The sequence below is a fragment of the Lissotriton helveticus genome, chromosome 11 (assembly GCF_964261635.1).
Source record: "Lissotriton helveticus chromosome 11, aLisHel1.1, whole genome shotgun sequence".
NCBI lineage: Eukaryota > Metazoa > Chordata > Amphibia > Caudata > Salamandridae > Lissotriton > Lissotriton helveticus.
Genome location: NC_136072.1, coordinates 191797050 through 191821990, shown reverse-complemented (window position 1 = coordinate 191821990; position 24941 = coordinate 191797050). Strand labels below are relative to the sequence as shown.

At 41.2% G+C, this 24941-nt stretch overlaps 1 protein-coding gene across 6 annotated transcripts in view; it reads left to right on the top strand.

Moving 5' to 3' along the window:
- Positions 1–21868, top strand: part of SCHIP1 (schwannomin interacting protein 1) — a 402630-nt gene extending 380762 nt beyond the window's left edge. For all 6 annotated transcript variants that reach the window (XM_078666939.1, XM_078666941.1, XM_078666940.1 and 3 more), the window contains 5 exons: positions 5144–5261; positions 12827–13024; positions 15219–15342; positions 17617–17710; positions 21220–21868. In XM_078666939.1, coding sequence (XP_078523065.1) covers positions 5144–5261; positions 12827–13024; positions 15219–15342; positions 17617–17710; positions 21220–21271 — 586 coding nt within the window. In that variant the 3' untranslated portion in view covers positions 21272–21868. The remainder of the gene's footprint in view (positions 1–5143; positions 5262–12826; positions 13025–15218; positions 15343–17616; positions 17711–21219) is intronic.
- The last annotated feature ends 3073 nt before the right edge of the window (positions 21869–24941 follow it).

Genomic DNA, 24941 nt, shown 5'->3' with positions numbered 1-24941 from the left:
TAAAGCAAGACCTCCCGTGAGACCAGAGACAGCTCAGCCAAGGCACACTCAGTTTGTGCTTGCATTCCTCCATAGGCTAAACTAAATATACTGAAGAGATGTATCCCAGCGGGTCAAGCGGCAGGCTTCAGAACTGGGGACTCAGCAAATCATTTAATCTCCCTGCGCCTAAATATGTGTATAATGTATTTGTTGTAAAAACAATTGATGTACACGTTCTAAGGCAGTGGTCTTCAAACTTTTTAATCCCGCGCACCCTCAGTGGGGGAAAAAAAATCCAGGAGCCCATCTTAAAACTTTTCACAATGATTCCTTCAAACTGCCACTCTTTAAATATGTATAGACATATTTAAACATTGCAGTTAAACTGTCATCGTTTTAAAAATGCAATCAAATACATGATTACCACACATACTATTCTAGTCAGGCAGGCCTTACAAATGTGTAAAGTATCCATAGTGTGATTATTGGAAATGGGAGTGGGAATTTTTAAAGCTAATTTTGAGTACCTTCGCTTCTGACACCTTCTTCCAGCCAGGATATAAATGGCAAAAGATATTAGTGATGACCCATTACAAAGCGGCTTACTGCAGCTCATTTTTTCAGCTTAAAACAAAGCACTGCTATCAGCATAATGCTTCTTTTGTCGAGAGCCTGGCGTCCCCCATGGGATCACTTGAGGCCCCACTAGGGGGGCCCGCCCCCAGTTTGAAGACCTCTGTTCTAGGGTCATCTCCCACCATCCTGTAATGTACAATGCTCAGCTACGACACAGCTGGGTTCTATATTAAGTACCTATGTTTACACGTACATAAACATTCTGACCTGATCATAGCCAGTTGCATTAGAAAGACCCCAAACTGCGGCTAGTTACATAGGAGAAAAAAACTCGTGTGGCTGGGGGGCACCACTAATATTTTTAGAGAAGCAAGTGAAAAGAGTAATGCATTAAAAATAAGGTAGGAATTCATTTTTTGGTGACATACTATTTCGGCCTGTCTCTTGAGTAGTGAACTCTATCTAGTCAGTTACCAAATCTAGTCAGTTACCAATTCCTGACTTATATTAGGGACGAGAAATCAGTTCTCTTATGAATCAATCTTGACAAACGCTCACGCGTATTTATACTCGTGCAAAAGTGGTCGAAATGTGTGATTTTGTACTGATGTACAAGTTATTATTATTTCTACTGCCAAACGTGGGTAAAGAAGCAAGACTGCATTACATCGCAAAATAAATGATCTCTAGCAAAAGAGTAACAAAACGTATGATATAGTAGAAGTGGGTTTAGTGCCGACTTTACGATATATATAAATAATTACTTTTTCCCCTTGGGTTTTTTAGTCCAAATCTGCACAATATGCTACCCCTATCAGGGCATCACAGCTTTCCTACGAGTTAGCACGCGTCTCTGAAATGAACATTCCAGGTGCACTACTCATACATATCAGTAGATGGCAGCAAATGCACACGTGCTCCGTGAAGCCGTTATTTTTCATGTAACGTATGTAACCCGAAGCTTTAGAGGCCAAAGCTATAGCAGTAGCATGCTAAAACAATATTAATTTTAAACGATCATTAAATCATTTTTTATTGATTCTGTTTTTTTGTGGGGGCAAAACAGATACGACTAATAAAATACTTGGTTGACAGACTGTGGACAAACATACTATAAAATACAGCATTGCACACACCCCTCTGACACAGTTCAAAATATTGTATTTTAGATTCCTAAAGATATATCACGGTAAGTTGTTTGGGGAAGCGAAAGCTTTTAAGCGTAAACAATAAGCATTCTGAGAGTGACAGTTAATTGTTTATAGTATGAGTTGTACGTTCAGTTTAAGAAGCATGAATGGTAATTTCGAGAAGTGGGAGAATTTAAAAGAAAGTGGGTATTTTACTTGGTTCGGAATCACGCTAAAAGAACGGTCAGAAGGGATCCCAACACTATCATAATTAATTCAAATAAACTTTATTCGGTTTCACAAGAATAAAACCATAAACGTTGCATAAAAACCATTATTCATTAAAACAACAGTTCATTAAATAACACACTTTATAAAATATGAAGAGAACCTATTGCACAACCTCCCATTATAATCTATAACAGTTAAATACATAGTACCGTAAAAGCATCTCCCTCTGTTAGATTTACCCTGCAAGGATAAGCTGGTCCTCCTCAACCTCTAAGACCATAATAAATTATTAATCCAGTGGCTACATATCCAAGCAGGTCCTAGTTTTCACTATCACTCAGATATCATTTTTGAGGTGTTAAATAAAGGGCGGTATTAGGAATCTGCGAGTTAAGGCTGCGACTGCTGTGCAACCTTCAGGCCTCAAGGTTTCAATTCCCGCCGGGATGACTCGGCTGTTAATCCGTGTTGGGTCGATGCATTGAGTAGTGTTATATTCGGAAATTATCAACGCCTGCTATTTACCATGCCATGAAACTGCGAAAACCCAACACACTGATGCAAGGCCCAACGACTACCTCTGTGTTAAAATGTGTATACTTATTTTGGAGCGGGGTTTAAGAGCTTATCCTGAATAGAAATGTTTTTTACTGTAGTATTTATCCAAAATCAAAAGATTTCACTATATTAAGGGTTGAGCTGTGGCGGGTTCGTTCATCTGAAGAGCGTCATTAGGTTCAGATCATGTGCAGTTGGGCTTGTGGAGTAGCTGGAGGGTGGGGGGACTTTTTTTGGGGGGGCGGCCGCGAACGCAAGGTAGGTTTTCTCTCCCCCCCTTCGTCGTCTGTCGCCACAACCCCCCTCCCCTTCACCAGCCGAGTTGGGCTTGTGCAGGTAACTGCAGGAAATAACGTGTGTGGTTTGCAGCATCGGGATCATTGCCTCCCCTCGCCCACCCCTTAGATGCAATTGCATCTGAGAAGTCAGCGCGTGAGCAGTATTCTGAATGGGCTCCAATCTCGTCCCAGAGAGGCCAAAGAGTGAAGTCCAGCTGTTTGGCAGGGGGGACGGGGTCCACCCATTAAAATAAGTGGTGGGACGCCGTCCACCCGCGTGGTACCCCGACTCGAGTCCTGGTTTTATGCATTCATTTGTTGCTGTCGCTTGTCCTCGAAGCACGTGCTCTATGACAGGGTGTTATATCACCGCAGTGCCTCTGGCTCAGGTGCGTAGTGTAGCCCTCTGACAGAAGGCTCATAAACATCAACTTTTTATCGTAGAGATTCAGATGGCCTAACTTTTTATTACAGAGAGCGTTAGAGAGCTCTACCGACCGTTATTGCACAATGTAGGACAAACTTGCAACTTTCTTGGCATCCTGCTCATGATCCGACCTAGAAAGGAGTGTGACAAAAAAAAAAAATTCTAGCCAACTACTTAGCGACTGTGAAATATGAGCTTAGGGGTTAGGGGCTACATTATAGTGGCAAAGAGCACCCCCTCCCTGTGGCAAAATCAATGTTTAACTTGTTTGTATAGGATTTAAGTTTTTTTTATTTTAATTATATACTAACATTGTTAAACATTCTGTTTATGTGCTTTGTTGGGAAAAAGTCCGACAGCGCCACCATGTGGTAGACTGTGATAATTATGTGCGGAGTTAAGAAATATAAGCTGGAGCCGAGCACAACAAATACTGGCATAATTTAAGTACTGGACAAAACACACCGTCATAGTTTGAGCCTTCCTGAGAGTCTTTAATGTTTAAAAAATGAGTGCAGAGGCCCCTAGTCTTTATCAGGAACACCCCACCGAGTCTTACTGATCATCAAGGCTGCTGAATACCAGGTTGTCTACTTTTAAATTCACTTGCTGCCTCTTTCATCCACCATCCTGTCCCTTTATTTCACTCATGTTAGTTATTTTTTAACCCTACTTTCTCCCTTTGTCACTGTTTTCCGATACGTTCCTGAGCCCTCCCACCTTCTCACGTTTCCACTTATCTTGGTCTTGCTCATACAAATGTCTGATGATGAAAACTAGGTCTGCATCCCCAAAAATGAGGTTCGTTCCCACCATCTGCAATCATTGGTACAAATTAAGCACTGCATATTTGGCATGTAACTCACGATTTCCTTAAAGTGCCTGAAACTATTAGTCTAAATATTCTGTAGCCGCAACCAACGATGGGTCCTAGGTGTGTTTACAGTAAGGCGTTGTGTTTCCGCAATCTCTGACTTTTCCTGGACATGCATGTGAATCTGTTCAAAGCAGAAAAAAATAATACAGTGTAGAACTATGGGCCTGATTACAAATACGGAGTTCTGTTGGACCACCGTCGTCACAGTGGGGGTATTACGATTCCGAAAATTGGACCGACACACGACTACTGCATCCTCCGGGGATTTGTGATCCTGCAGCGGTTGCGCAGCAGTCGGAGTTTGCAATATGCTGGCAGTGCCGCTGCAACACCACAGAGCATATTTCGAGTTGCCTCACTGCCATCCTTTTCATAGTAATGAGACCGCCATAGAAGAGGTGTGGCGCAACGGCAAGGGTGCCTGACTCCGGACTACGGGGTTCACGGTATGATCCCTGGTGCCGGCGGCAGGTTAGACCAGCACAATGTGACTCTGGGCAATAGCTTGCTTAATTTTCCTGAGGGCCCCCGCGCTGGGACACCACTTCGGAGGTAGCTGTGCGCTTTACAAATACTGGTATTTCATTTTTATTTCATTAAAAGGGAGGTGGTGAGGCAACAAAGGGAGCCCTAACAGGATCCCCTTGCGCCTCAGTGCAAGGGGGTGCATGCAGGGGGGGGCACATGTTGTGCCTCCCTGTATTTTTGCAACTCCAGTTCCTGCACAGGAAGGAATGCACAACATGGTATTGGCTCCACAGCAGTGCCTTTCTAAAGCTCCCCAATAAGCCTTAGAGAGGCACCGCCGTGGGACCGCTGCAGCACGTCTGCCCTCCACGGATTACAGTGGTAATCTGGCAGGAGGTGTGAGGACGACTTTGCCTGTCCTCCTGCGGAGCCCTGGACCACCAAAGTCGTAATCAGGCCCTAAGATACTAATGTTTATTTCAGTAGCTAGAAACTACTGAAACGGTTAGTTGCATATTTAAGGTTAATTTCTATTGCATCCTACAATATTATTTCCAGTTCAGTTTTTTTTGCAAGCATAAACAATCACAACATTCTCTTTTTCTCTTTTTCTTAGATTACAAAGTGGGATGAACTTGCAAATCTGTTTTGTAAATGACAGCGGAAGTGACAAGGACAGTGATGCTGACGACAGCAAGACGGAAACAAGCTTGGACACACCCATGTCTCCTATGGTAAGTCTTTACCTATGTTTCTTATGAGATTTAACTTAAACTTCTCTCGATACCATATCCGTCTTTTAACAAAAAGTACTTGATGAATTAAAAAGTTGAAAAAATAGTTGCTCAAAATGGCAGTTATATATTTTTACCACTGACCATCTATCCCCTGTCCTTCTCCTTTTATTCATTTTCTCCCTTTTTACAAAACGAGGATACAAATAAAAAAAACAAAAAAAAAAAACATCACTGATTTTAAAGTATGGTCTACCTTTAGATAGTTTTACAATAGAAATGTAGATGGCATTTAGGAATTACACACCAAGCCTGAAAAGTCCTCTCTGGCAATCTAAACGCCTGTGGTTGCACCCACGATTGATGAAATTTCCTTTCAATGTCCATTTCTTTCCTTATTTTGTATCTCCATGCCTGCACGGATGCTGCTGTTTTGACTTTTTTTTCCATTTTCTAGGCCATAAGGGCAAGGCATTAAAAAGCCAAAAATGCGGAACAGAAGCCAAAAAAGCACAACTTGCCAAAGCCCCCCCCCCATTACGTCTCCCAAACCAGGGCTATGCTAATGTCCTAACCTATAGGCCAGCATGAAGCATGTTTGTTCAGTTACCTTGTCAATCAGACACAACTGACCTATTGCTGGCAGTCAAGAAGATTACTTTATTTGTACATTTGACAAACATTAATAGGTCAGTGTTTCTTATCCTCAAGGTATCTTGTCTTTCATGTCTGTATAATTAAAGGCATAGCTACCCTACTCTTCAGGAGCCCCCATTATTGGCTACGTGTGCCATATTTTTGTTGGGCTTTTTTCCTTCCCAGTGTAAGAATTGGCTTTTGTAGTTTGGTTTGCCCTGTTCCCATCATGCACTGGGACAGGAACAGACTAATTTGCATATGGCCAGGTTCTGAAACTGGGATGGTGCAATGAGCTAAAAAACGGTGTTGGATCTAGCCCTGATCTCTTGACTGGGTGAGAGTATTCTGCTTAATTCAGAGACTCTGTCCCTCACCACCCCTTGTTGTGAATAATTTTGTCCACCCTAAGCGTGGAAGGGTATACTCAGACATGAGTCCCTTGCTCATTGCACCATCAGGATTCAAGCAAGCCGGGCCGAAGACGGCTGTAATGCCAGAAACCGGTCCCCGGAAGCTTGTTTCCTTCCCAGTGTAAGAATTGGCTTTTGTAGTTTGGTTTGCCCTGTTCCCATCATGCACTGGGACAGGAACAGACTAATTTGCATATGGCCAGGTTCTGAAACTGGGATGGTGCAATGAGCTAAAAAACGGTGTTGGATCTAGCCCTGATCTCTTGACTGGGTGAGAGTATTCTGCTTAATTCAGAGACTCTGTCCCTCACCACCCCTTGTTGTAAATAATTTTGTCCACCCTAAGCGTGGAAGGGTATACTCAGACATGAGTCCCTTGCACATTGCACCATCAGGATTCAAGCAAGCCGGGCCGAAGACGGCTGTAATGCCAGAAACCGGTCCCCGGAAGCTTGTTTCCTTCCCAGTGTAAGAATTGGCTTTTGTAGTTTGGTTTGCCCTGTTCCCATCATGCACTGGGACAGGAACAGACTAATTTGCATATGGCCAGGTTCTGAAACTGGGATGGTGCAATGAGCTAAAAAACGGTGTTGGATCTAGCCCTGATCTCTTGACTGGGTGAGAGTATTCTGCTTAATTCAGAGACTCTGTCCCTCACCACCCCTTGTTGTAAATATTTTTGTTGGGCAACACTAAAACCTGGATACCACTTATGGCACTATATTGGACCATAGGGCAGGACATCACATGCTATATACAGTACCTCCTGATTTTCCATTTCTTGTGACCAGTATGTTCGCACCAGGCATGTAGCTCTTCTAACTACAGCCTTAATATGTCTTTCCAGTGTCATCCCACAATCACATTGGCTGCCCCTAGGGAAAAACAGGTGATCAGCCTAGGGCAAGTTGATATTCAGACTTGGAGTGTTCAAGCTGAGCTCACGGGTATAATGTTTTGTTACACGTCGCCTGGGCTGCATTTAAGATATTTTTCACAGCCTGGTAAAAGGGGCCACAGTTTGGTACCGTTTTTCTTGCTATAAACTGGAAAACCTATTTGAAATGTATATCTATTATACGGAGGGAAATATGGATTTCCATATAGTGTTTATCATGCTGCCAGCACATATTTCCAGTCTCTGTCTGTCTACACTACTATGGGAGAAGAGGGTATGCAGTTCCTCGGGTAGGACAAGGAGAGAGCAGAGCCGGCTTGTCAAAAGATTTTTTTTTTGCAGAGTTTTATATAGCGCGAACTAGACCCGAACCAAATCGGGAATCAGAGCGCTTTACATAGCACCAGTTATGTTACATGTTACGTTTCATGAGGACACACATTCATTTTTAGGCACGGGGAGATTAAGTGATTTGCCCAGAATCACAGGAGGTTTTGGCGTCGTTACCGAGACTCGAACCCAGTTCTCCAGGTCCGAGGTCGAGCGCCCTAGCCATTAAGCCAACTCCTCATTTGTCAGACTCGCAAAGGAAGAGGAAGGGAATTCCTCTTGGCGGAGCTAGGGTCCTAACACACCCAGCCAGCTAGGTGTCATGCTTCATCATATGGACCTGCTCCTTGTCGGGTCGGCGCTGCAATACCCGACGGGCACCCATAAAGGGGCTCTTTAGCGGAGATCTTTTGTTCCTGGCCATATGGTGCAGTGCGTGTGAAGGGCCCTCGTGGTGTAGATGTAGGATAGTGAAGGTGGTTAAAACAGGTTGGATAATCCATGAAAGGCTTTTATTCAGGCTAGCCATTCACCTGATTAAAAACAAAATAAGAGTGGCAGCTTGCTGACGTAAGGGTTCAGTTTAGCTATGCTCAACTCTGACGGTCAACCTGTTTCATGCCTCGTGGTCATAGTGATCTTTGGCAATTCTTCAGGACCTAGTGCAACAACTATCTACACAATGTGATGGGTGTAGGTGCTACCTACCATGTCTAGTACTATGGAAAACAGTCTCGCCACGAACGTTGGGTGACCAAACTCAGTACTAAAACAAGCTCCAATCCGTGTCCAATGCGGTACCGGGACACCAAGGGTCTGGAGTCAATTATGGTCACCGGAGTGGGCTGGATGACCTACCCCTCGCCGCCTGGACCGGGAAAGGCTACACTAGTATGCCAGCCCAGACGTCTACAAGCGTATTGTAACTGGGAGCTCCCATCTTTTTCATCATAGATGGAAGAGAGGTACCCCCTTTGGGGTCTTAAGTGGGATTTAAATTGATAGCAAGGATACCCACAGAAACAAATTTCGACTCTGGAGCTAAACCTGCTGGGTTAGGGGGAAATCACTTGTCTTCAAGGAGTTATGTTTCTTTGTTCCCACCTCACTTTTACCTTGTTCTTACCCTACCTCAATCATTACACTATGTTTGCCAAGATGCAGAATAAGAAATTATGGGAGGGTAAAGGTGCAAAGTTATTCTTTTGTGAACTTCCCATAATTCTAGCAAATTATATTTCACAAAGTTTTCTGCATGTGAGATTTTACATTAAAAGCAGAACCTTCCTGCTTATGTTAAGTATTTTTAAAAGAAAGTGATCGCCAAATTCCCATTTTCGAAGTCGCAGGGAAAGTAGTGTTAAAGCTAATCCCTGAGAAATGGTATACTAATTTTCAGTGCCTGTCAGCATTTGCAAGGATCTCTTGTCAGTTGTAGGGAAAAATTATAGTAGGGCACAAGTGCAGGAAAAGTAGACAAGGGAACAATGGCACGACATGCCTTAAATGTATGCACAACTTTGCTTCCGTTAGAAAAACTTTACACACACTTACAGGAAAACTATTTCCTGCTGTGGGAAGCGGTAAGGATATCCTGAATCATGGAGGAGACATATACTATTTAAAATAATTTAGTTTACACTATTTCACCCTGAAGGGACTATTTAGAGTTTGGTGAATGAAGGATACCTGCCAAAAATTGGTGATTCTCCTACTCTGTTTAACCCCTTGCATGCACTGGGAATTTTCGCTCTGTGCGGGTATTCTAATTAGTGGGCGGGATTCGGATGGCCCACGGCAATCGTTAGCACACACCCACCGTGACTCATGACGGCCGGGGGCCATCATGAGCATGCAAGGGGTTAAAACCTAAATGTGTATACATTCTGTAAATAGGGAGGTGTGACTTCCACCAATTTTTGGCAGATGTTCCACATTCTCCACAAACTCTGAAAGTCCTGTTCAGTAAGTGTAGGTGTCCAATAAATGGAACTACTCACTCAGTCAGAAAATCCTCACGTGGGGTAAGGCGGGACAGTGTTACTAGCCAGTGCTCCAAGAGGTTGTATACGATGAAGTGGAAGTCCCGCTAGCACCTTCGGTTTTGGTGCCAAAACTGTGAGCAGGGCCCTCTGGAAGTCATCCCTGCCATAGTCGGGCTGCCACAGGGATCATCTTGCTGCCTTTTCCTGCTGGCTTCTGCCATGTTCATACTTGGTCCTTTATGGTGCCCATGCACCACCAGCGGGGCGAGGCAGAGTGCTGAGGCTGGAAAAGACTCCCGGCGGCCAGATACAGGATTTGAAGTCCTGCTGAAGCATTCAGGTTTGGTAAGTGCTTCTATCAGGATAAGTCATTTATCAGGATAATGGGGAGAGGGTGTGGCCTAATGGCTAGAGTGGTCAACCTCGAAACTGGGGAACCGGGTTCAAGTCTCGTCCGGGACGCTCAACATCCTGTGATTCTGGGCAAATAACTTAATCTCCCCGCGCCTAACAAAAATGAATGTTTCATAGGTAGTGCAACGGGTGCTCATGTAAAACGCTGTGATACCATTTTTTTTTTGGAGCTTTTTGGTGTTCAGAATCCTCCAGCTTCAGAAACCTCCAACTGCACATGGCGGAGAGTTATAGACGGACAGACCGCCACAAGACTGGATACCTGTATTCCACCACAGTGCTGCTGGAGCATCAAACTATGTTGCCAAAAACTCTGCCCTGAAGGAACCAGAAAATATCCCTTCATCCTGGTAATCCAAAGGTCAAATTTCCTAGTAGTCCAACATTCACTGGCTGCTGATATTTGTCTGTCCTGCTGGCCACTCCCAAGGCTCCCAAACGGCGAGAACTGCTTCTAGAATGTCAGGAACAGATCGGTGGTGGGCAAGCTCACCCTCTTGAGCCATTGTCCAACTGCAGTCCAGTCCACTGGTCACTTGGTGCTTCAACCATTCATGTCCTCAATGTCCCTGTGACAATAGAGGACCACCTCTCCCTGACCCTTAGAAGCACTTCTTGCTTTTGTGTACAGGGGAGTAGGCAAGGTCTCAGTCCTCCCAACAGACAGCGAGAGCAGGGTTCGTCTTCTATTCTTCTCTCCGTCCAGCTGAGTTCTGAGATGCCGCTCGTGAGAACCCAAAGAAATTGTGGTATCATCATCGGTGGATAGTGGAGGGCCCTTAAACTATTCTTGATGGGTTTCTACTCAAGGCCTCTCCGGTCTTAGGGTTAAATAATTACAGGTGACACTATTGTGGAGGTCTCTGAATAGGCATGACTCCAGGCTACTGTGTGTGGCCCTCTCTTAACTCAATGTATGAAAAACATGACCTTTAACCTTGAATAGTTCTTCAAAGTGAGCCAATAGGGAAAAGTCCCTGCCTTCATCCTATACAGCAAAACAGCGCTTGTCACTTCAGAAGTTTGCTAACTTTACATTCAACATGTCTCATTTCTACACATGCACCCAGGCCTTGTGGGCTCCAAGGCACTGCTTATAGTTTACTTAGCTAATGCTAAGAGGGAGATTTTCATTATATCAAAAGCGGAAAATATCAAGTACAACAATACAGTACCAACGGTGCAAATGTGAACCCAGAATGTAATATGAATTCTAAAGTTCTAAAACTTAGTTGTTTCAGAGCTTTTCAATTTTTGCATAAGTTTACCACGTCTTTTACAACAATTTTAACGTTCTTGGAATCCTCCGCAGTGCTATTTTACAGAAACATAATTTTTATTTTTTATTTTATTGTGTCAAGCCACAAATATTCTGCAGAGCCCTGAAACCCAGAGAACATCTGCCACATATACGATACAATAAAAGCATTGACGTTTATGCTTTACAAATTATAAGGCAACATGTAATAACAACAAAAGAAAAGTAATAAACCCCCATCCCCACTCCCCAATGCAGCAAATGCAGCTCATCCCTCACAGTGAGAATCAAAATCACAAGGAAATACAGAGGAAGGCCCCGGCCAAGCTGAGCCACTCCCGAACTACACTGAAACATACCATCGTCAGTGCACGTCCATACCAAGTGAGGCGGGTTCTAACGAAAGTCCTCTATAATCAGCCCACCACTTCCAGTTCTTTGTGTGTTTACGCAGACATCCCCTGGCCTTAAAAATTGGAAGCTCCAGACCCATGTTGAAGTCTAAGCCATTCTTCCATGATGCCAAGGGGGGTGAGGCAGCTGCCTTCCAATGGCGTGCAATGTCGCGTTTAGCCAGAGAAAACCCAAAAACAGTAGGTGGCATTTGTAAATGTTGCCTCCAATCCCTTCCATAACATGTAGGAGTGCAAGCCTAGGTGAATAGGGAAGGTCCCATCCCAGAACCTCCGACAGGCTCGCCAACACTCTGCCAGAATCGCACAATCATCCCACACTGTCACACCGTATGAAAAAAGGTGCCATCTTCTTGGCCGCAGAGCAGGCAAAACGGAGAGACTATCAAGCCGGCCCTATATAGACGAACACAGGTATAATACACCTGGGGTAAATAGTTGAATTGAAATTAAGCGGAGCCGCATAGCGATAGCAACCTCCCTACCGGAATAAAGAGCCTCTGTCCAATCTTTCCAATGGACCTAGATCCTCCTCCCAGGACCCCGGAGAGAAACATACATGCTTAATATTCGTGCTGATACACTTTTTTATGCATTGTTATTTTTCAACCCTGCCCTATTAAAGGGCTATACATTCCATGCCATTTTAATGAAAGATTCTATATAAGTTTTGAACTAATTCACAATATAGGTTCTGAAAGTGATATGGGGTGTAAAGGAATGTTAGGTTGCAGCAATAATTTGATTTTGTAATCTTGAATGCTTTGCAGACTATTATGGTATAACATCTAGCTAAATGCCAAAATTAGTACTCGAAAGTATTGGTTAAGTCAATGAAAATACAAATATTTCTTAGTTCATTATGCTATCTTGAAGCTAATATTTCTATACACCCTTTGCCCTTAAAATACTCTAGGTCAGATTACATAAATTGCAGAGGTTATGGGCAGTATTACACCAGTACTGGGCAATTTGCACTGTCATATGCACCAACCATGCAGTGCAAAATGCCTTTTTGTGCTTAACCCATTGTGAAAACATAGTTTATGCACAGGGTGGATTGTGTTATGTGCATTCCAAAATTACATATCCAACATTGCAGAGAGCCAGTGCTAAATTGTTCAGCAGCTATGCAGTTTATATGATATGTGCCTCATTTGTCAATATGACAATGGCTATTGAAGTGCCACTTGTTTTTTCCCTTTCTAATCTTTCCAGAGTAAGCAGAGCTCTTCCTACTCTGACCGAGATACTACTGAAGAGGAGTCTGAATCGTTTGAGGATATGGATTTCGTCTCTAGGCAAAAGAAACTGCAAGCCGAAGCGAAGATGGCATTAGCAATGGCAAAACCAATGGCCAAAATGCAGGTGGAAGTAGAAAAGCAGAACAGGAAGAAGTCTCCAGTCGCTGACCTTGTGAGTACCGTGTTAAATCATGCTTTTAAAACATGGTGTTAAAAAGTGGTATTGAAATATGGTATTCAAACAGGAAAACAACCTTTACAACGCGGTCAAAACACCGCAATACATTTACATCGCTGTTTTTACAACGCAAGTCGTTACAATGACTTGAGCTGGATGGCGCTCTAGACTAAGGAATAGTGTGATATACTATTCCAGCACCTTCCCTACTGTTACGTAGGTTGGAATTGGAATAGTAAATCCTACTATTTCTAAGTCCAGCGCCTTCCAGCGTAAGTCTTTGTAACGACTTCCATTGTAAAAACAGCAATGTAATGTACCGCAAACGAAATGATAGCGTTGTATTGTCATACATGCATTAAAACATGCTATTAAATCATGGTATTACAAAGTGGTATTGAAATATGGTATTAAACTATTGTAATAAAACATGCTATTAAAACATAGTATTAAAACGTTGTATTAAAAAGTGGTATTGAAATATGGAATTATAACATGGTATTAAATAAAACTTGTTATTAAACCACACTATTAAAACGTGATATTGAAATATGGTATTAAAACATAGTATTAAAACATAGTATTAAAACATAGTATTAAAACATAGTATTAAAACCTGGTATTAAAACATGGAATTAAAGCATGGTATTAGAATGTTGTATTAAAATGTGGTATTGAAATAATGGTATTAAAACGTGGTATTAACTCTTGGTAGTAAAATGTGGTATTAAAAAGTACGGTATTATATCATGGTATTAAAACGTGGTATTGAAATATGGTATTAAATCATGGTATTAAAACATGATACTAAATCATGGTATTAACCCCTTCCACGCAGGTCTAATTCCCCCGCGGTGCGGGGGGAGAGGGGCCGCGCGCCGCGTCACTGTGCTCTCGACGAGCCCAGCTCGTCATGCTGCACAGTGGAGCAGTGCTCATGAAGAGCAGAGCTTGTCACGACTCCGCCCACTCCTTCAGAACGCCCGCACAGGCGGGGAATTAGCCCCACGTGGGCCGTCCGCGACCGTTATGACAATCTCATATCGTCATGAGCACAGCATTAAACTTGGTTTGAGGGTTTCCTTTTGACATTTGCGACTTAAATGGGAAACTCTATGGGCCAGATGTACGACCATTCCATTTTGCAAGTTGCAAATTTCAAAGTTTTGCGACTCGCAAAATGTAATGTACAACAGTGTCTCAGACACTGTTTGCAATTTCTAATGGGGTTGCTAAAGACCTACCTCATTAATATTAATAAGGTAGGTCGCAATTTGCGACCCCTTAGGAATCTCACATATCACAGGGATGGTGGCCTGCTGGGGACAGTAGAACACCTTGTCTGTGCTTGCTTTTTAAATAAAGCAACTTTTTTTATTTTAAATGCTGCCTGTTTTCCTGAAAGGAAAACAGGATGCTTTTGAAAGAAAAAAATGAAAAATTTTCTGTCCTTTCTTTTAAGGGCCGGCAGAGGTCCGTGGGACCACTGCCTGCTCTTAAAAAATATTTTGCCTACATTCATAAAGGGGAAGGGGTCCCCTGGGGACCTCTTCCGGTTTGCGATTGGCTTAAAACCTACTTGAAGTAGCATTTACGGTTGCAAAACAAACGCACATGCCAGTACGACTCGCTATTAGGAAGGGACGCCCTTGGCATGCCCTTCCTAATAGCGACTCACAAACCCTATTTTGTGAGATGGTAAATAGGTTACTGACCGACAAAATAGGGTTTATACATGCCACAGACCTATTTAGCGGTCGCAAACGGGACAAATTCCTGTTTGCAACCGCGAAAAAGGGTCATATATCTGGTCCCATATGTTCTTCCGGTTCCACATTTACTCTGATTTCTGCATTTCAGATTAGCAATTGTGAATAATGTTTTCACCAATTAGCATATGTATTACCAGAAGTATCACTGTTTAATTAAACCGAAGTCGCCCTGAAATACTATTAAGATTCATATACATTATTGTGATGTCGTTTCAAAGAAAATCTTCTACAGTACGAAGCTGCCACCTAGTGGCCAATGCAAAGAGTTGCCTGAATCACGTACTTATTCATTTTGCTCTTAAGCATTGATGAAATGAATGGATTTGTACATGCAGAGAGATTATTCTACAGATTTTTTGTTCTGTGCTTGTAATGGCTCATCTAATTTATTGTTTTATTGTTTATTCTCTTCTCAGTTGCCGCACATGCCTCACATAAGTGAATGCTTGATGAAAAGAAGTTTAAAACCTAACGACTTGAGAGATATGACCATTGGCCAGCTTCAAGTGATAGTCAATGATCTTCACTCACAGATAGAAAGTAAGTTTCACGTGTTTCTTTCAAAATACCAGGTTATTATACTATGAAGCTTCATCCATAAGTTACAGAAATGGGTCATGTCCAGCAGAAACATGAGAGGAGTCCCACCTGGCACTTTCATGTGCTTTAAGCTCAGTTCACATCAGGGCCTCAACAGCACTGTTCATTATCCCATACCTTCCCAGGCCCCTCACCTGCAACTTGGGCTAGAATTTTGGGTGGGGTGAATAACAAGAGCTATTAACCAGTAATGCTTTATTAACAATACAGTTAATGGTAGGGCAGTTTTGGCTGCCACAATCACCTCAGACTCACTGTCAGTCTTTCTTTTGTTCAGTTATTTCTGTAATCACATCAGGATCACTGTCCACCTTTCTTTTGTTCACTTATCCCTGGGCACGGTGTGGTGTTAGAAGAAAAAATATCTAGTAGAATTTACTCTCCGAGAGTTTTAGTGCTCACCAAAGCTGCAGTCTAAGTATCATAAGATTTGTTTCCAAGTATCTCAAGTTTGATTTACCCTCTTTCATTACTCATAGGTATTACTGTACCTGCACATACTAGATGGCATTGCCATGCAATTTTATATCCTTTTATTAGCAATGTTTGAGTGTAAAGGGGAAAAAGCTAGCTTTGATGGCAGAAAGTGCCTTGCCAGTGTATAAGGTTTGTTGACTTGTACTCCTACATTTCAAGTATTTGATATCCTTTACTATTTTCCTTCTAGATTAATTAGAGCAGCCTTAATTGCAAGAGAATAAGTTATATAAGCATGTTATAATGGTTGATTGACTCTCTAGAGATGTGATAAGGAGTTTGGCTGGAGGTGTATTTGGCTTTGAGGAAAGTGGCTTGGTTTGCCTCTATTAAGTTTCTTTGTCATTATTAAAATATTGGAATGTTGGGAGCTCCATTGAAAACAATGGAGTAATCCGGGCTTCTAATGGCCGGTAGAAGCCCGGAACTCCAACATTCCAATGTTGTCGTTTACAGCTGTTGCTATGAACAAAGGCCTCACGGAAATCCCTTTGGGCTCCGTGAGGCCTTTGTTTTATTTGTTAGAACATTCTACCCTCTAGTGGCGGAATGTTCTAATAGCCTTCTAACCCTCTGTAGCTGGGCTAAACCGGCATTAAAGTCGTGCTCCCTTGTGTAAAGCCCTCAGCTTCGGCTCACGCCCTTAACTCTAGAGCCGGCCTTTAATGGCGGATAGTAGTGGGCTATAATGTGTCAACGGCAGACTAGCTGGTGTCTAACTACTGTCATTCATTTTGTTTACTCGGGGTGCAAGGGAAGCTATTGCAGTGATCTATGTATGAGTGGTACAGTAAGCAGAGATTGCCCATTATCCTCAGGTTGTTGTGTAGATAGTCACTAAAGATAGCTAATCACAGAGTAGAACTTTGGGGGACACCACACAGGACTTGATGCGAGTTGAAGAGGAAGGTGCCACGTTTGACTCATGGCACAGATCATCTTGTGAGGAAGGGCAGAACCGAGTAGAGACAAGAGTCTGAGGCCCATCCTACTACCTCTAAGGGACAAAAAACTAAGGTCTATTGTGAAAGTTGTTGATTGCCTCTTGGATCTGTACACATACCAAAAGACATGGTCTTGCTTTTAATGAGGTGCTTTAGTTGTTTATTTATTGTAGTTGTTTTATTTAGTGATTATTGGGATGATCTTAGGTTTTTTTACAAATGTTTTCTCAAGGAATTTAGAAATCTAGATGCCTTGGTGAGGTGAGAGATGGTGATCTGCTGTTGGGACTGATTTTTTGAGTATTGCTGTGTTGGCAGGTGCATTGGTAGTCCTTCGTGTGAACGTAAACAGACGATGAGAGCTCACTCCAATAATGATGGTGGGTCGTGTTCGATTTGACTCAACACTCAGTTTGGCTCAATTCAGAATCTTAGAACAATTTAAATATGTCTACATGGAGATTTAAAACATGTATGGTTGTTCTCAGGTCACTAATGTTACAGTGACCGGTCCTTTCAAGCAATTAATTCACAGTGGAGGTAATTCGTATTTCACATTTTATGGCGTTTTTCAAAAATGAAGAGAAAAAAAGGCTAAGGTGCTGGACTAAGTAATTAAAAGTCGTTTGATGTATTATTGAAAATTAGAGGAAAAATTATAATATTTATCAAAGAAAAAGGCAATATAATGGAATATATGCAATAACTTCCTCTTCAATTGCACAATATTTGTACGATATGTTTAAAATTGTATCCGTAGGACCACCTATCCATATACTTATTTTTTTGCCAGGTTTGAATGAAGAATTGGTTCAGCTTCTCCTTATCCGAGATGAATTGCACATGGAGCAAGATGCAATGCTGGTGGACATAGAGGACTTAACCAGGTGAGCACTTAGTATAAGAGATAAAGTACTCACAATTGTACGTTACAAAGACAGCGAAGAGTGTGGGATGAGCTAGATATTGGCATTGCTCTGATTTCAGCTGTTATTGGATAGATCTCTTGCACCCACCCATCATCTTGTTCTGTTCTAGCCTGCCTCCCCCACACACTACCCTTGAACCTTCTGTGCACTAGATTGAATATGTACTCCCCCCCCCCACGTCTGTGGGCATGGAAAGAATGTGGAAATATACCCAAGTGCTCTCATTCAAGCATAGGGAGACAAGCATACTATCTCTGCTTCCTGTACTCTTAGCCAGTATTTAGCAGTGCTTAATTTGAGCCGGTGCTTTCTGGTGCTCAGCACCGGCACTTATTTAGTTTCCGGTGCCCAGCACCTGCACCTAATTGTCAGCACAATACTTAGAACAGTCTACCAAATGGTGGCGCTGCTCATCTAATTTAGAGGGGAGCAGAACAACGGTTGTTTAGGAATACAATATACATTAATAAACTGCTAACACCTACCTCCCCACCGATTCCTTTAGCTTTGGGGACCTGGAATGATCGACAATGTCACATTTAAATGCGAGAGATGGTTAGTAGTTGTTTTGGCAGTGATGACAAGTGTGATGGGTGGTGCAAGCTGCAGTGGCCTCCTGGTCAGAGCCCTGGCACTTAATATTTTACAAATTAAGCACTGGAGGACCCACCCATCCTCTTCTCTTATAAGGAATGGCAGCGCCAGGTATGCCTGTCACTGCATAATTAGTGTGTAATTTTATATCTACCCTGTAATAGGGTTATGAAGGAAACTGGTGACAATTGTGTTTCATTACGTGCTCATTCTGCCACTCGAATGCACCTGTAATAAGAATGTACATCTCAAGAGGGTATAAGAAAATAAACATTTACTATGTTTTATGTACTATTTTATGTACTTTGCATGAGCTTGTAAATGTGGATTACGTTTTGAATTTCAACACCTATCTGTGCAGGAGTGAGTGTATGCAAACACTTAAATAGTACACTTTATGGGTACAGCCCCTTTAGGTACCGTTCCCCCTCATACCCTTGCACTCCTTACCCTGTCACACAAGACGAGAAAAAAGAAATGTGGATTAAAAATACTTCAAATAAACAGATGAACAATCAAAGCTCACAGTTAGAAATAAAATTCAACAAAGAAAGCATCAAAAGACATCTACCCTTGATTTATTTTCTCTTCTGTCTTCTGAGTATGCATTATATGGCCACAATTAAAGCTGTGATTGTGAAATATGAATGGGTTTGTTAAAACATTTAGTAGCAAAGCAGCTGATAGATGGAAAGAAGCGGGTTCAGATTAGGCAGAGTAGGCACCGGCCTATGAGCCCCACTCCTTTTTAGGGGCTCCACGACAACAGATCAAAATAACATTGATTTGAACTTGAAAGAAAATTACAATCAAGCTTTCTTAAATTGTTTCCAATTAATTTTTGTTTAATTACATTAATAATTGTTAATGTTTAGTTTTGTATAATATAATTGGTTTAATAAAATTGTTGGTTGGTAAAATTAAAAACGTATTAGTAGATCATTTGTGTGGGGGGCCTAGAAATTTTGACTGCCTAGGGTTCTCCACAGGGTGTAATCCGGCACTGGAAAGAAGAAACTTTGGAACCTAATAAAGCAGAAAAAAGAGAAAAATCACTGTTTGTTAAGATTATATTTACTGGACTTTAGATTTTTTGAATACCTATTGTAATCCATTGGGGTGTACCCGGTGATTTTGAGTAACAGTTTCCTGGTTTGCCGCAGCATCGTTAGCAGTGTTAACCAAACTATGAAAGGGGAACAGCTTTGGAGGTGCAAGTTTTCTCACCTAGCAGCCATATTTGTTAAGCTCCAATGTTGGCTCAAATTCTGCTAAGCAAGATTCCATAGCTAACTTACATCGTAGACATTTTCCACCAAGTCTGATCACTTGCTAAATCCAAATGCTGAAATCACCTCACTTTTCAGTGGGAGAGATTTTGATTTATGGCTTATCAAGTCAATCACTGATACACCTCCTGGATCTATGCAGAAAGCAAAAACAAAACGGTATTTTGGACTTGAGGGGAAACGTTTGGGAGACTAGGATAAGAAAAAGGCAAGTAATCACCTCTATTAAGAACTCTGCATTCTGGTAGGGTCAGATAACGAGATCAGTAGTATCGTTAAGGAAATCTATAATAGCCTTTACAGTGAAGTTGGACTGACTGCAGTGAATAAAACTACTACATATATTGGTGAGACTGTGGTCCCCCCACCCCTAGATGTATCACAATTAGTTCTGCAGGCCCACTAGTAGCATTTAATTTACAGGCCCGAGGTACATGTAGTACCACTTTACTAGGGACTTGTAAGGAAATGAAATGTGCCATTTGGGTGCAAAACAATTTTGCCATGTTTAAAGGTGCAAGCACAAGCACGTTATCAGATATAAAGTGCACTGAATCCTAAAGCCAACAAAAGCGATAAAAAAAAAACAGGAGGGGTGAAGTCATAAGCTTTGGACTGACTCTGCAGAGAGGGACAGGTCCAGCAATAGTTATACATTATCACATGGCATAGAAAAATCGTGATGGGGCGTAACATAGGCCCCCACTTCCCCTGTGGTGTGGGGGTTCCCTGAGTTGCAGGAGCCCCATCAGCACAGTACCCCGGCCTGAGAGCTCCTGATTGAGTCCAAAGGGGGCCCCTCCACGTACCTGGCAGGGGGACCCCCTCAAGTTTTGTTACAACACTGAATCGTGAAATGTATCTATGAAAGAGAAAGGGAAAAAAACTCTCTCCTAGTCTCCTCTATGTGCTCAGCCTCATACGAATGGTGTTGAAGAATGTGTCCATCACACTTCCTCTTTGACTGACAGTTTGTTGTATTGGAACTTGCAGATCTTTTTTTGCCCCAATGCAAATTCCTAAGTAAAACGTCCTTCACCGCTTTGCAGAGTTTTTCACTGTGTTACATCTGCCGGAAATTTATAGCACACATATCCTTACTTTTAACGAAATGCCTTTGTCTAAGTTATACTTGCAAGAAAATGGTTCTCTTTTGCTGTGCAGTTTGCCTATATAAAGAAAAACTCTTCAAAAGATAAATTCGCGTAGCCATATTTTGCAAGCATTTTCCATTGTGCTTAGAAAAGCTTTGCAAAATTTCAATTTGAAGATAAAAATTCTGCATACATTTCCACCTTTGCTGTGTTTAATTGAAATGAAAAGCATTTGATGTGTACTGAAAAGGATCTCGCAGTATGGAAAAAAAATGTCAAGGGTGAGCATAAACTGTGAACATTTATAAATGGTGATTATCAGGAACTGTGCACATCTTTGCTGCAGAAACAACATCTTAGAAAACCACTGTTGATAAGTTCCTAATCTTGAATTAGTTGAGGTCTACTTTCATTGTTTGTTTAATGCTAACAGCAAAAGTTCTTCTACCATGGAAATAACGTGATTGGCTTCTCGTTTTTTTCTTGCCAGGCACGCTGAAAGTCAGCAGAAGCACATGGCAGAGAAAATGCCTGCCAAGTAAAGAAACTGGAAGCCATCAGAAAAGAGAACCAGCTAGAATTTATTTTGCTTCTGTGGTTGTTTAAATGCTGACGCTAAAGATGGTGCACAAGAAAAAAAATCAGTGTTAGTCATTGATAATGTCTGAAGCTTTATGTCCAGTGATTGGCCTCGCTTCTTAATTTATTTGAACTTTTTACTTGTGCCACTTAATATCGGGCATTTTAATAAAATATATTATGAAAAGAACTGTACAGAACTTCTAACCTTGCAAATATGAAAAAAGAGAAGAAAGATGGTAGTTCTAACTTAATTTTATTTTTTGTTTAAGAGATTTTTAATTTGAACAGTATTTTACCATGACTACTTTTTATTTTTCACTGTAGTTTTAAAATGAGAAACTGTAATTGACGGTGCTACACAAGTCAAAAAATACATGCCTGCCTCCTAGTGAAGTTCGTAGCTATCAGTAACCTGTATTATTTAATCAGTTTTCGACATTTTGTGAATGTTGATTATCTGACATTCGTTCGTAGATGTGCTGACAACATTTAGTGGGGTTCTGAGAGTTACATTGAAGTTTTATGTAAAAATCTGTAAAATAAAAATTACAAAATTGTTTCATATGAAACGTCTTTTTGTTGAATACTGTGGTGCTGTAGATTGCTTGAATGATGCACCAGTAAACGTCTTAAACCTCATTTTTGATTCGAAACTTTATTATAAGAGTATGTGGGGTGTCTGTGTGTTAGTGCTTTTTACTATCTGTGCAAAAAATGAGAAGGGACTATTGTTTTAAACTGAGGCAAGTCATCATGGAAATATATTGTTAAAATGTGTATATTTCATTGCATTTTGTAGCCACACTGTTGCTCTCTTATTATGGGTTGAATCCTCACTAATTCTTTATAATGTTGATTTCCACATACATTTGCTCCCCCTCAATAACTTCTCATGCTTTAGGAATGTTGAAATTCTTTGTAGAAGGCGCTAAAAGCGTTAACATGTGGTCAGTACTACACCTGCAAAATTTACAGCCATATTGTATCGTCTTCTTTTTCAATCGTAAGGAAATTTCTTAAATCTGGTCTATTTCTTTATCTTGTTCATTTTTACATAACATTGAATGTCAGTTAGAGAGTTCAAGTATGTAAGGGCAGGTGCTTACCTTCCCTGGAGCTGATAATGGTAACTTTATTGGTGTAGAAGCTATTTCGTAGTTTGGAGTTGAGCTATTGTACCAAGAATTTAGGACAAGGTCACTACTATTGCATTACATAGTCAACAAATTAAAATGTCCCTAGAACTTTTAAGATTAATAGTGACCACCAGAATTATGGCATTTCTCTAATAGCCTTCAATTGTGAAATACTGTTCACTTGAAGTCGTGATGTCCAACAGATCACATTTTTATTAGGAAAATGTAAACCTTTTATTACAGTTACACAGTTTTTGCCTCCTCATCTTCCCATAATCTTCAGTGTCCAGACTCCGAAAGAGATTCCGTTTTTTAGCTCACTCCATCTGGCTATACTTACGCTAGATCTGCACCACACTCTTTGTTCTTCTGTCATTCATTCTAGCATTCAGGTTGGCATTTAAGTGTTATATAATGATCCACAAAACTTTTAAAAATAATTATTTTGCGTAGGAAGCATTTTCTAAATATTTCGGACATTACTTTTGTAACATTTTAAGAAGCTATAAAAAGAAATGCTAGATTGAGAGTGGGCTTGACGTCTATTGTCAGTGGGTTCTGGTTTAATGGTTCATAGAAGAAAGCTTGACTGAAAATTAGTGGTGGTTTAAGAATGGGCTCTGAAATTAATTTCTTAAGTATTGAAAAGTTTATGGATTAGAATGATCCACTCGATCTAAGTCCATAAGAGCAAAATAATCCAGGCTGATTGAAAAAGAAACATTATCTGACTGGGATGGTTGGAGGCACAAACATAATTTAAAATGTTTCTACCCCACATAATATCCATGCAATTGGTCCAGGAATAATTCACATTTCTGGACATTGTACTCATCCTAGTTTATGGAGAGATCTAATTGTGATTATTCATCACATGTCTGAGAACTAACAACACTACACCAGAGGTTTCTAATATATAATTTACAACAACCTCTGAAAGGTCTAACCATCTTTCTAACTAGTTTTGTTTAATAAAGACTTCCTAGAATAAACCAAGTCACTCCCTTGGATTTTCCCCAACTGGATAAAACGACTCAAATTTTTCTGTGAAAACTTTAGTCATGGATTTCATTAAAGAAAGTGTGATCTCCATAGATACCTCAGGTAGGTTACTTGTTGAATGTCCAAGTTTTCCTTTTCTCTCATAATGCCTCATAGACATGTATTTGCAAATAGGTCATCCTACACAATCATGAGAAATTCATAAGATTAATTATAGCTTTGTTTAAATTTGAATGAGGCGGTATGGCTATGGTTAGCGTGGTAGTGCTGATTCCATTTTGGAGTACTGTTGCTCTGTTATTGCTACTTAGCATATCTATCTAGTATATCTGTAGGAGTGTAATATGAATGGAGGAAATGGGGATAGTTGAGGTCCCTGACTGTCTTGCAATACTGCCAACACCAGTGTAAAGATAACCTCTACACTGAGGCTAAATACCTGTCTGCACAGAGTACAATATTTGACTGGTTTAGAATAACTTGGCAAGCTGTAGTACTCATCCATGGCCTACCCTCTGCTACAAGCAGAAATAGCCCTTGTGTAAATCTCCTTTTAATGAGCGGTTACTGTTTAGAGATTACTGCAGCCTCTTGATTGCACTCCCATAATCTTGGCAGAGACTTGAGTTGAGCTCTCTGGAGAAAGTAGCACAAGGATACTCTTAGTTTCACACGGCCCTGGGCTGAAGTTTCTGAATTAGATTTTCAACTACATTTTGTTCCCTCTCTCACAGAACACCTTATTAAGTATCAAGGGTATTTTCTCTTCTCTTGACATGGACTCAAAATCCAGTGATATGCTGTCATTATCCCTGTTAAATAGTGGTTATAGAAACTTCTATTATGAGTGATGAATAATTTAAACATAAGGGCTGCAGCAAACTGACTTGTCAGGAAATCCCGGAAAAAAGGATATTTTGCCCACGGGTGATCTTGTGCTTTAGGCCTACAGGTCAAGGTGAAGTCATTCTAGAGACATACCAGATAGCCATTGTCCTGTTGCCTTCAACCATCCTTTGACCAATGCTAGTTTGAAGTCTTTGGGGATTGGCCCAACTCTTAGCTGTTTGCCGATGTTCTATGCATGACAATGAATGCAAGGGAAAGATGGTCTCCTATTCCAGAGATTTGAAACTCAGATAGACTTTTATAGAAAATCATCCAAGGCTACCCAAGTACATTCGCACGTGGTCACATGGGATTTGTAATTTTATTATACAGCGCTTACTACCCCCGACGATGCATAAAAATGCATTTTTGGTGAGTAGCACGCTGCTCCAGAACTCAAAAAGGATTAGTTGTGAATTAGTATAGGCAAATATGAAATTAATTTGCGCGGTGGGCATGTTAGTCTATTATTTAGATTGGAAAGGAATAGTGGAGGGATAGAAGAGGGAAAAGTCTAGAAAGTCCCCCCCCCCTCCAGAGTTCTAGCAGTAGGAGGGTTTGGGATGAGTAAAGGTAATGTAGAGGGAGGAAGAGTCAGAGGGAA